Genomic DNA, 13,613 nt, shown 5'->3' with positions numbered 1-13,613 from the left:
AGCAGAAAATCAACAAGGAAACAAGGGCTTTGAATGACACACTGGACTAGATGGACTTCACAGATATATACAGACCATTCCATCCCAAAGCAACAGAATGCATATTCTTCCCCAGTGCTTATGGAACTTTCTTCAGAATAGATCACATACTGGGTCACAAATCAGGTCTCAACTGATACCAAAAGATTGAGATTACTCCCTGTAGAGTTTCAGACCACAATGCTTTGAAACTTGAACTCAATCACAAGCGGAAATTTAGAAGTAATTCAAATACTTAGAGGTTAAAGAGTTAAAGAGCATCCTACTAAAGAATGAATGGGTCAAACAGGAAATTAAAGAAGAATTTAAAAATTTCATGGAAACAAATGAAAATGAAAACACATCTGTTCAAAATCTTTGGGATGCATCAAAGGCAGTCCTAAGAGGGAAGTACATAGCAATATAAGCATTTCTCAAGAAACAAGAAAGGTCTCAAATACACAAGCTAACCTTACACCTAAAGGAGCTGGAGAAAGAACAGCAAATAAAGCCTAAACCAAGCAGGAAAAGAGAAATAATAAAGGATAGAGTAGCAATCAATGAAATAGAAACCAAAAGAACAGTAGAACAGATCAATGAAACTAGAAGATGGTTCTTTGAAAGAATTAGTACGCTTGATAAACCCCTAGCCAGATTTATCAAAAAGAAAAAAAGACCCAAATTAATAAAATCATGAATGAAAGAGGAGAGATCTCAACCAACACCAAGGAAATACAAACAATTCTGAGAACATATTATGATCAAGTATATGACAACAAATTAGGCAATCTGGAAGAAATGAATGCATTCCTAGAAACTTATAAAATACCAAAACTGAAATAGGAAGAAATAGAAAACCTGAATGGACCCATAATCAATAAGGATATTGAAGCAGTAATCAAAAATCTCCCAACAAACAAGAGTCCAAGGCCGGATGGCTGCCCAGGGGAATTCTACGAAACACTTAAAGAAGAACTAATACCTATTCTTCTGAAGCTGTCTCAAAAAAATAAATGGAAGGAAAACTTACAAACTTTTTTATGAGGCCAGCATTCCCTTGATCCCAAAACCAAAGACCCCATCAAAAAGGAAAATTACAGACCAATATCCCTGATGAACTTGGATGCAAAATTTCTCGGCCAACATACTACCCAGTAGGACCCAACAGTACATTAAAAGGATTATTCACCACTATCAAGGGGGATTTATTCCTGGGCTGCACGTGTGGTTCAATATCCGCCAATCAATCAATGTGATACAATGTGATACATTAATAAAAGAAAGGATAAGAACCATGTAATTTTTTCAATAGATGCAGAAAAAGCATTTGACAAAGTACAGCATCCATTCTTGATTAAACCTCTTCACAGTGTAAGGATAGAGGGAACATACCTCAATATCATAAAAACCATCTATGAAAAGCCGACCGCAAATATCATTCTTAATGGGGAAAAAATGAGAGCTTTTCCCCTGAGGACAAGGATGTCTACTCTCACCACTGTTTTTCAACATAGTACTAGAAGTCTTAGCCTCAGCAATTAGACACAACAACAACAAAAAGGCATCTGAATCAACGAAGAAGTCAAACTCTCACTCTTTGCAGATGACATGATACTCTATGTAGAAAACCCAAGGGACTCCACCCCAAAATTGCTAGAACTCCTTCAATAGTTCAGCAAAGTTGCAGGATATAAAATCAATGCACAGAAATCCATTGCATTTCTATACACTGACAATGAGACAGAAGAAAGAAAAATTAAAGATTCAATCCCATTTGTAGTTGCACCAAAACCCATAAGATACCTAGAAATAAACTTAACCAAAGAGGCAAAAGATCTGTACTCAGAAAACTATAGAATGCTCATGAAAGAAATTGAGGAAGACACAGAGAAATGGAAAAATGTTCCAAGCTCATGGATTAGAAGAACAAATATTGATAAAATGTCCATGCTACCTAGAGCAATCTGTACATTCAATGCAATCCCTATCAAAATTACATCAACTTTTTTTTTTTTCACAGAGCTGGAACAAATAATCCTAAAATTTGTATGGAATCAGAAAAAAACCCTGGATAGTTAAAAGAATGTTGAAAAAGAAAACCAAAGCTGGTAGCATCACAACCCTGGACTTCAAGCTCTATTACAAAGTTGTAGTCGTGAAGACGGTATCATACTGGCACAAAAATAAACACGTAGATCAATAGAACAGAATAGAGAACCCATTGTGGACCCTCAACTCTATGGTCAACTAATCTTCAACAAAGCAGGAAAGAATATCCAATGGAAAAAGACAGTCTCTGCAAAAAAATGGCATTGGGAAAATTGGATTGCCACATGCAGAAGAATGAAATTGGACCATTTTCTTGCACCATAGACAAAAATAGACTCAAAATGGATGAAAGACCTAAATGTGAAACAGGAATCCATCACAATCTTAGAAGAGAACACAGGCAGCAACCTCTTCGACCTCAGCCACAGCAACTTCTTCCTAACACATTGCCAAAGGCCAGGGAAGCAAGGGCAAAAATGAACTATTGGGATTTCATCAAGATAAAAAGCTTTTGCACAGCAAAGGAAACAGTCAACAAAACCAAAAGACAACCGACAGAATGGGAGAAGATATTTGCAAATGACATATCAGATAAAGGGCTAGTTTCCAAAATCTATAAAGAACTTACCAAATTCAACACCCAAAGAACAAATGATCCAATCAAGAAATGGGCAGAAAAAATACACACCCAAAGAATACATACAAATGGCCAACAGACACATGAAAAAATGCTCAATATCATTCAGCATCAGGGAAATACAAACCCAAACTACAATGAGATACCACCTTACACCAGTTAGAATGGCCAAAATTAACAAGATGGGAAAAAGCAAGTGTTGGCAAGGATGCAGAGAAAGGGGAACCTTCTTATGCTGTTGGTGGGAATGCAAGCTGGTGCAGCCACTTTGGAAAACAGTACAGAGGTTCCTCAAAAAGTTAAAAATAGAGCTACACTATGACCCAGCAATTACACTACTAGGGATTTACCCCAAAGATACAGATGTACTGATCCAGAGGGGCCCCTGCACCCCAATGTATACAGCAGCAAAGTCCACAAGAGCCAAACCATGGAAAGAGCCAAGATACCCTTCAACAGATTCATGGATAAAGAAGATGTGGTATATATATATATACATACACACACACACACACACAACAGAATACTACTTAGCCATCAACAAAAGAAATCCTGCCACTTGCAACGACATGAATGGAACTAAAGGGTATTATGCTAGAGAAATAAGTCAATCAGAGAAAGACAGTTATCATATGCTCTCACTCATATTTTGAATTTAAGAGACAAAACAGGATTATAGGGGAAGGGAGGAAGAAATAAAACAAGACACAATCAGAGAGGGAGACAAACCATAAGAGACTCTTAATCATAGGAAACAAACAGGGTTGCTGGAGGAGAGGGTAGTGGGGGGATAGGATAGCTGGTGAAAGACATTAAGGAGGGCATGTGATGTAATGAGCACTGGGTGTTATATACGACTGATGAATCACTGAACTCTACCTCTGAAACTAATAATACACTATATGTTAATTAACTGAATTTAAATGAAAAATGTTTCAATCAGTACCATGGTTATTTTTATTTAATTTTTTTCTTTATTTCAGTTTGGATATTTATATTTCCTTGGATTTTTTTAGTGAAATCCAGATTATCAAATTTATTAGCAAAAATTCTACATTAAAGTGATGAATCACTGAATTCTACTCCTGAAACTAATATTACACAACATGTTAACTAACTGTAATTTTAATAAAAACTTGAAACTACAAAAAAAATCTACATTAATTTAAAATCAAAGCTACAATCATTCCTTCTATCTTCGTTGTCTCCCCATTTCTTTCCCTTTTTTCTTCCTCCTGGTTCTGCTTCCATTTCTGCTTTCTCTCTCATTGTCTTTTTCCCTCTTTCTATTTTGCTTAATAATGCATCAGTTAAGTCTGTGTATTATCTCTTAGCCAAAACTCTTTGGGTCCACATATTGAATATTCATTTTTTGTTGTCTCATATTAATTGTAATCATATTTTATTATTTATTTATTTATTTTTAAAGTTTTTAAAATTTATTTTAGAGAGAGAGAGATCAGTGGGGGGGGAGTAGAGGGAGAGGGAGAGAATCTCAAGGAGACTCTGTGCTGAGTGCAGAGCCCAATATGGGGCTCCATCTCACAACCCCAAGATCAGAGCCAAAACCAAGAGTAAAACATTACCCGACTGTACCACCTAGGTGCTGCCATATTTGATTTTTTAAAAAAAAATATTTAATTTATGGAAGAATTTTTGTGTTTAAATATTCTCACGGATTTTCATATTTGTTTTATCCTTGTCTGAAAATGTCTAAACTATTTATGCTGATTGAAACATACCTACAATATAGAGACTTTTCATTTTCTAGTTTACTTTGGGAGCACTCTTGAAAATTTTTCCAGAAAATCTGAACAAAACACTTTTATTTGTAGAGTTCAACATTCTGTTCGTATAGTACAATATTCACTATGAAAATACTTATTCAGTCTTAATAATTATATTATTGAAACTTGGCCTTTTTTCTCTTAATTTTTCAAATACTGAGAGTGATGAGTTAAAGAAATAGAATACAAGTGTATATTTATCAATTTTGTTTCCAGTCCTAACAGCTTTTGCTTCATATTTTAATATTATGTTCTTAGTTTATATAATATTAAACTCAATATGCAGTGCTTTGAATTTTATCTTGTTGGATGTTAATATCACAAACCACGTATTTTTTGGTACTTTCTCCTAAATGATTGCCTATCTTGAAAATATCTCTGTCCTTACTCCTTTAAACTAGCAGTGCTTTGATATGCCACTAGGGTTTGTGCAGGCTTTTTCTTTTCTCTAGAAACCTTATTCTTACAGTCCTCACTTGCTTCACTCTTACTCATCTTGCATCTTTCACTTTCAGTATTTCCCTTTGTTTAATCCACCTGCTAAAAGCATTCACAATACTGTTCCTCTCTTTCATAAACCATTAAATGTGTAATTTAAAAATTTTTCTCTGTCATTTTGTGAATAGTGTTTTTATTTTTATTTTTTCCTCAACTAGATTATAAACTCTATTAACAGAGAGTTTGGGCCCCGGGAATCTGTGTATTGTATCACTGAATGCAATGTCTGACACATGTTAGGCACTCAGTCAGTACTCACTGAGCAAATGAATGGAGATATGATGAAACATATATCTAGTTACATTTTTTTATATAAACCAGGAAAAAACAAGGTAAATCTAATCATGGCTCAGCCTTTCCTGAACCTACAGAAGAAAATTTAATCTCCTCTGCATTGTGTACAAAAAACTTTCTTGATCTACTCATGGAAAAAATCTCTGGCCTCAGCTTCTATCAGTTTTGTTCTTCAAATATACTCAATTATTTAAATTTCTCTGAATAGAGTAGTTCCCCCTTATTCAGAGAATATGTTCCAAGACCCCCAGTGGATGTCTGAAGCTGCCTATAGTACTACACTCCATATATGTTGTTTTTTTCTTATACACACATACCTATGATAAAATTTAATTTATAAATTAAATTACAGTACAAGGTTGACAATAGTCACTAATAATAAAATAATTATAATAATATACTGTAATAAAAGTTATGTGAATATGGTCTCTCATTGTACCGTACTCACCTTTCTTCTTGTGATGATGTGAGATGATAAAATGCCTATGTGATGAAATGAAGTGAATGACATAGGCACTGTGACTACTATTGACATTCTGATGAAACTTAAAGAGCAGGATCATCTACTTCCAGATCGAGGTTAACTGCTGATAACTGAGGTCTGTGTCCTCTCCTTGCAAATAGACCTATCATTTTCATATTCATTTCAAGAACACTGTAGACAACAAGAACAGCACCACAAAATGTCCTGAAGGGATGAATGTTATTTTACAAAAATTTATTTTTAAAATGTTTAGCAGGTTTTGAAACTGGATGACTTGGGCCTTCAGCCTCCAACTAGGAGTGCTGGAGTATAGTCTTGGCTTTGCTACATTCATGGGTGGGGGAGGTTCAGCTTAAAAAAAGTGATTATGCTTTAATATGGTTAAAATATTCGGGGAATATTTAGATGTGTATACGATTTTACATCAAGTACATTTTCTTTTGACATATTATTTTGCTGTGAAAACACAGAATTTGGGCAACTTTGATTTAATAATGGAGGTAGACATTTCTCTGAGAATATTTCTAATTGGTATTTTTTTCTTTATTTCTATCTCAATATTTTAACTCTATTGATTTAATTTCTATATAGTATGTAATATACCTATTGTCCAGAAACAATTTACTATGAATCATTATTGTGCATTGAACTAACCAAGATATATTTGGATATATGTCATTCTGTCTGGTTTAAAAAGTGAAAACATATATTACTTAAAAATAAACTACATCTGTGTTCAAATCCTTTATTAAAAGAACTCTTCTTGCTCAGGATATTGCATATTATGTAGGAATATTACATATTGTGATTACCAAGAATTTTTAAAATATAATTTTTTCAGTTAACAACTTTTAACTATACTATCTTAAATAAATAGTTTTAACTACCAATGTTTGTTCTAAAGATGTATTTTAATAACATAACCTAAATATCCCCTTCTTTCCAGTGATGCATAAAATGTTCTTTGTTTATTAACAAAATCTTTATTCCTAAGAATTGGCAATTTCAAGAAATGAAAAGAGCATTATTAACTAGTACAGCATTTTACTGTTTTGTTAATTCAAAGTAGTTTTTTTGAATTCACCATCACCACTTTTATGTACATGTTCTATCCTAGAGATTGTGACCTCTTTTAATAGTTATTTATATTATTATGCAACTGAATCTCTCTTTACTCATTTTTCTTTCTCTCCTCTTTCCTTTAACATGCTGCAGTAGCTAACATATTATGGAGAGAAGAAGGTACTAAATTCCATTATTTTTATATTGTGATTATTTTGCTTAATTTTTAATGGATTTATTGACTATCAATTTTAATAATTACCTTATTCATTTTTATGTTGACTAAATATTTTTGTTTTATTATAAATAGGTATTCTTTTGTAAACCTGATACCATTAGAAATATTTATTACTCTTTATCAGTTTGATTTATTATTGATATATAACCATATATATGATATATAACCATATATATGATATATAACCATATAAATGAAGTACATTATAATATATTGAAATGCTTTTAAGAATTTAAAATTAAGTCAAAGAAATAAAAGAAAACTTAAACATAACTTTCCTATAAACCCTGATTTAGATTAGAAAAAAATTATAAAAAACATTGCCTTACAAGGGAATGTAATAAATTATTTAAGAAAGTGGGTTGTAAACTTGAAAGATCTAGATTCAAATCTGGTCTCCACAGCTCTATAACCAAAGGCCTCTTTATGTCCCAATTTTCTTATCTGAAAAATAAGGATAGTTGTTTATAATCAGTAGGGCTACTACCAGTTCCTTAAATATAGGCTACACTCTATAAACAGTGTCCACTTCCATTTGTTATTGTTATTATTATTATTATTTTTATTCGTAAAGACTGGGAAGAATGTGTTTGACCAGGTACTCACGTGCTTTAGTTAAATTTTTAGGAGCAAAATGCAATAAGTCGTCATTATAGTTCTGCTAAACAATGACCAAAATATTGCCTCCTAATCCATTCTAGATAAACTTTCTCCTCCCTGATTATAGTTTCCCATATGAACTGGAGTCCCTGCCACCTGTGAGGGCCTTGTCTCATAAGTTTCAAGTAATTTGCGAATTGAAGCATCTCAGTTTTGTTCTCAATGATGAGGCACACCACCATTTTCCCCCCTTGATATTTGTTGCTTCTGAAATCTTTTGTATAGGCTTCTTCAAGGTCTGGTTTACTAAAGAGATTCTGGTGTGACTATGCCTTCTCATTTTATTCCACTTAAGATATTTCACATTTGAACATACAAATGTAGTCATTACTAAAACTAACATTAATATATCTATTAAACAACATTTCTTTATATCTCTTCCCTCTTGAGATTAAACAAATATATCTCTGGGCATTTTAAAAATTGATTTCATGTTATCATCATAATAGAAAGAACAAAACCTAAGTAGTCAGAGATCAGGTAGCACAGTTCTGGCTTTGCTGGTTAATTGCTGGTAAAAACTGGATGTGTTATTTTACCTTTCTGAGCCAGATTTTTCTAACACATTGCTTGAAATACAGTTGACACTTTCCTTATAAAATTGTGATATGTAAATGTCCTTAAAGTATGTAAAACAACATTTTCTTATAATTTGACTAGCAACCATGAACATTATTATAATTTTAATATGTAATAATAATATCATATTCTTCAGACTACTTTTAATGTGGTTGTTTTTTTTAGATTTTATTTATTTATTTGACAGAGAGAGACAGTGAGAGAGGGAACACAAGCAGGCGGAGTGGGAGAGGGAGAAGCATGCTTCCCGCAGAGCAGGGAGCCTGATGCGGGGCTCCATCCCAGAACCCCAGGATCATGACCTGAGCCGAAGGCAGACGCTTAACGACTGAGCCACCCAGGCGCCCCTCTTCAGGCTACTTTTAAAAATATGAGACCTCCAGATTAATTAAAATCACCCTGATATTCATTATATGAAACCATTTTTATCTATTTAAAATGTTCTTCAGTTAGGTTTTTTAACATGTATGCTCTCAATAATTATTCTCCATCAATCAATGATTTTCTTACTCTTCATAACTTTGTTTGACAGAGAATATGTCCTTGAGAAATAATAGTTATTTAGTATATTTTGCAGATAGTTTTAAGACATATATAATAATTACCTTTGGGTAAAGTTTTTATTTTTGGGGGGGTAAAGTTTTTAAATCTTTTATTTCATGTGCAATTGTCATCAGGGTCCTTTGTTGTTTCTTAGAATAAACAAGATTTAACATAATAGACTTGAGAAAACAATATGCCTGATTTAAATTCATAAGCATCTGTAAATTATTTTTTACAATGCCACAGTTATTGGCAAGGCATTACAATTAGAAATGATTGCATGTAATAATAGTAGTGGTGGCCAGAGATAATAGACCAGCTTGAGGAATCACCGAATCCTAACAGTGTATACAATTATTTCATAAAAAGTAATTAAAATAATAGCTAACTAAAACTTCCAAAAACTTTTTTTACCTTTATTTTTAAAGGATAGAATAATAACAAATACGAACTACATAATTCCAAGATCTATTGTCATTTCCACCGTAGTAATGTTTTCTCTTTGCATGCTTGCCTCTTTACCATGGCCAAGAGAAATTTATCCCAGAGAGAACCAACTGGGAAATTCCAATTTCAGGCATTCAAAGACAAATATTGGAAAGATAGTTAAAAATGATAAACTTCTCATAATGTCATTGTACTTATAAGCAATTATTAAAACCATAAAATTTTGTTTAACTGAAGAATTATTTTTTAAACATGAGCATCAGGATCTAGCTTAATCAGGACTTTGTAACCTAAATTGATTTTACTAATTTAATATGTATTATCTTCGGAATCTCATGGATATTTAAGCTTGAAACACAGAGTCCTCTACTTCTCTGCGTTCTTCTTCCAGTTATTTTCCAGTCATCATTGCGGTTTGCAGGAGTGCAGAAAGACATTGTTAAAAGAGGAAATATGTCACTCATTTATTGACAAATATTTTAAAGAGCCTATTAAATGCAAAACACTTTGAAAATACTGGAAATATAAAGATAGGAATATTGTCCCTAAAGAAAATTTTGATCTAGTAAGTTAAAGTCTTAATCATTCTTATTGATAACTAATTTTACTATATGATTTGAAAATATACATTAGAAGATCCACTGTTTGGTTTCCTTCTACAATATTTTTTATGATCTTGTAATAAAATATAATCTAATAAAGTACATCTTAAAGTTTATTTAGTTGACAACAGTTTAGGAATATATTTTATGGTCTTAATAATACATGTTTTGATTTGGATAAGCACTAAAATAAAGAACTTTAAGCCATTTTACTCATTGATGAATTAATCTTAACTTGAATATGCTAAGTTCAAGCTCAAAGGAGAGATGTAAGGTGGTTCACTAATAGTATAGTATTTCCTAAATTTGTTATAACATGGAATTATTTTGATGAATATAGGATCAATATTGAATAAAGATTACTTCAGGAAAAACTGAATGGATATGACATCTAATGCTTTGAAAGCCAAACAAATAATTTCTATGTTTATAAAAATTGAATGTCCCTTCTATTCCTTGTAAATATTTATGAATCTATTCACATGAAAATATAGAAACGATTCATGTAAATCACTATATTAGTCAGGCTCATTGACACCTACCAATAAAATGCAAATGGAAATTACAGGGAAATCTGGGGCGCCTGGGTGGCTCAGTCGGTGAAGTGCCTGCCTTCGGCTCAGGTCATGATCCTGGAGTCCCGCAATCGAGTCCCGCATCAGGCTCCCTGCTCAGCAAGGAGCCTGCTTCTCCCTCTAACTCTCCCCCGTTTCATGTACTATCTCTCTCTCTCTCATTCTCACTCTCTCAAAATAAATAAATAAATCTTTAAAAAAAAAGAAATTACAGGGAAATCTTACAACAAAGATTATATGTTACACCGTAATCTGATTAGCTTTGTGACCTATAATGTCACGAAAGTGGGGGAAGGGAATATGGCAAGCAAGTCAGTTTTTAAGTTCTTCAGCCTGAAATTACTCACATTTCACTGGCTAGACTATTATACTTGCAAGGGAGGTTGGGAAATACAGACTAATATATACCACCTTTGTAAGTTCCATAAGCTTCTCAAATTTATTTTGGAGAAAAGAAATGCTGAGATTCTCAGGACCAGATTACTGCTTCACGGTAATATTGATGAATTATTTAAAATGAAAAAATTTTCAGAGCGTTAAGGCTCCTGAATGCATTAAGCTTAGAAAGTCATAGCATTATGGAGATGTAGAGACCATGCCTTCTAACAATCAGTACATGATGCCAATTAAATCGTGATCAAGTTCTCGGTATTTTCATTAGCCAGTCCACTATCGTTGCTTTAAATACTAACCTCAACCTAAACTTTTTAGTGTTTTATATTCTTTCATTAAAAAGGTTTTCAAATCAAAATTGTGATCTGATGACATATACCCATTTGCAGATATATGTATATATATGCTAGATGTATACATACATACATTTATACACATGAGTACATATATAATTAAATATATGACCCCAACTAACATTAATTATATAGCACAAATACTCTATTATAACCTTTGCTATGTTAATCGTTAAATATGAAATTAATCATGCAGATTTGCACTCAGCCTTTTCAGCAGATCTTTGGAAGTTCAGGAAATGGTATACTGACTCAAATGGACTGATTTTATTTATTTATTTATTTTTAAAGATTTTATTTATTTATTTGAGAGAGAGAGAATGAGAGATAGCACAAGAGGGAAGAGGGTCAGAGGGAGAAGCAGACTCCCTGCTGAGCAGGGAGCCCAATGTGGGACTTGATCCTGGGACTCCAGGATCATGACCTGAGCCGAAGGCAGTCGCTTAACCAACTGAGCCACCCAGGCGCCCATCAAATGGACTGATTTTAGATAACATCACTCTGACCAGGCAAATAGCACCTAGTTGCTGGATTAATAGTGGCTGATAAAGAGCTTGATACAAACACTCACTTTCTAGCAAGAATGAAATAGTTTTATTTTAGTTGAACATAATATAAAGGTCTTTTTGAGGTGCAGTGAAATGATGCTACTTTGTGTGTAAATAAGTTTTTATTTCCAAAGACAAAGTTACAAAACATGGGAATATTCATGAACCAACAATCTTTCCCCGCTAAGTTATTCAAGATGAGAAACACAAAAGTGAAAAGAATAAAATCAACTAATGAAGGACTTTATAACACTAAAACTTATTGAATTATCTTTCATTGGTTACCAAATCACTGCCTCTCATGATTATAATTTGCTCTTGACCATAACTTAAATCCTAAAGCAATAGCAATTTAAATCAGAGGAAGACAAATATCACCACAAAATATCTTTCATTATTGACTATCTTTTGTTATTGTTGTCCATCCTGTAATTAGAAATTAACCACATTTTATCATTGATATAAATGATGTAATATATATGCTATATATAAGAAATAATATCATTATATTATCACGATATGCTGTTATTCATGAGCAGCAATCCTAAGGATTGAGACAGACATGTGCATTGCATCTATTTTTTTCTCAGCCCATTTCACTTATTTAAAGGTGCAGTATTGATTAGAAAATCCTCTGGGAAATACTTCCCTCTTACAAGAATGCAAGTAATTCTTGCTTGTGTCCTTTCTCTGTAGAGAAAGAAAAAGCAAAAAGAAAACTCACAAGGAACAAACAAATTATGGATCACTTTCTGGAGCCACTGTACTCCATTAGATTAACAATCGACCCTGAAAAGACAAAGTACATGTGTCTATCTTCACTGGGGGATGAAAAAGAAACTAGAGGCTGCATATATTGCCGATCTTTACTGTGACGAGAGTGGTGAAGCTTTTAACTACAGCTAGGGACATTTGTAATATCCTGCAATACAATGCATGAATGAAGAGACAACTGTAATTGAAACCTACATGGTTATTAAACTTTTTGGGACTCAGAACCACTTTGCATTCTTCAAAATTATTGAGAACTCAAAAGCTTTTGTTTATCTGGGTTACTCCTATCCACCAATATTTACCATATTAGAAATAAAACAGAAACATTAAAGATATTTTATTAATTTATTGAAAATAACCATAATAGATTCATTATAAGTACCCATAAATAACACAGTTTTAAGGCTATATTTTAAAAAAATGAAGATACGTTGTTTTTCATTTTGCAAATCTTTTTAATGTCTGACTGAATAGAAGATGCTGGGTGCCTATATCTGCTTCTGCACTAAATAGTTGTGCTATCACTCATTACATCATATGTCATGTAGCCTGTCAAAAGGTACACTCTAAAACATTTGGAAGAATCTAATTTGTGAGAATGAGAGAGAAAAATCAAATGACACCTTAGTATTATTACGAAAATAGTTTTGACTTTGCAGACCCCCTGAAAGGATTAACTATGAGAATTGCCTACTAGGAAATGAAGTTGATCTTTTATCAGGCTCATAGATTCATAGAATTTGATATCATAGAAAACTGAAATGTAGTAGTATATCTCACAGTATAGATTTGAGGAAAAAATGGAAACAGAAATCAAAATCTGGTTATATACCATTTCACCAATTTTTATTAATGTTTAAAGAGAAGAGATAATGTCTGCCATAAAAATAGCGACAGTACCATTTTTTGAAATTTTACTATGTTCCAGTCACTCTGCTAAATGTTTTACTTTCCCCAACAAATTTGATTCTTACAATAGCTGTATGACATAAGTATAATTATTATCTCCAAACTTGAGATGGGGAAATTATGACATAGACTGAATAACTTTCCTATGGTACAATAGTGAGGT

At 32.7% G+C, this 13,613-nt stretch overlaps 1 protein-coding gene across 2 annotated transcripts in view; it reads left to right on the top strand.

Moving 5' to 3' along the window:
* Positions 1–13,613, top strand: part of FSTL5 (follistatin like 5) — a 747,693-nt gene that overhangs the window by 624,570 nt on the left and 109,510 nt on the right. For both annotated transcript variants that reach the window (XM_025873977.2, XM_025873976.2), the window contains exon 11: positions 6,983–7,009. In XM_025873977.2, the coding sequence (XP_025729762.1) occupies positions 6,983–7,009 (27 nt within the window). The remainder of the gene's footprint in view (positions 1–6,982; positions 7,010–13,613) is intronic.

Source organism: Callorhinus ursinus, unplaced genomic scaffold (assembly GCF_003265705.2).
Source record: "Callorhinus ursinus isolate GAN/ISIS: 27379988/994484 unplaced genomic scaffold, GSC_fseal_2.0 scaffold4, whole genome shotgun sequence".
Classification (NCBI taxonomy): Eukaryota; Metazoa; Chordata; class Mammalia; order Carnivora; family Otariidae; genus Callorhinus; species Callorhinus ursinus.
This window is presented reverse-complemented; position numbering and strand designations above follow the sequence as displayed.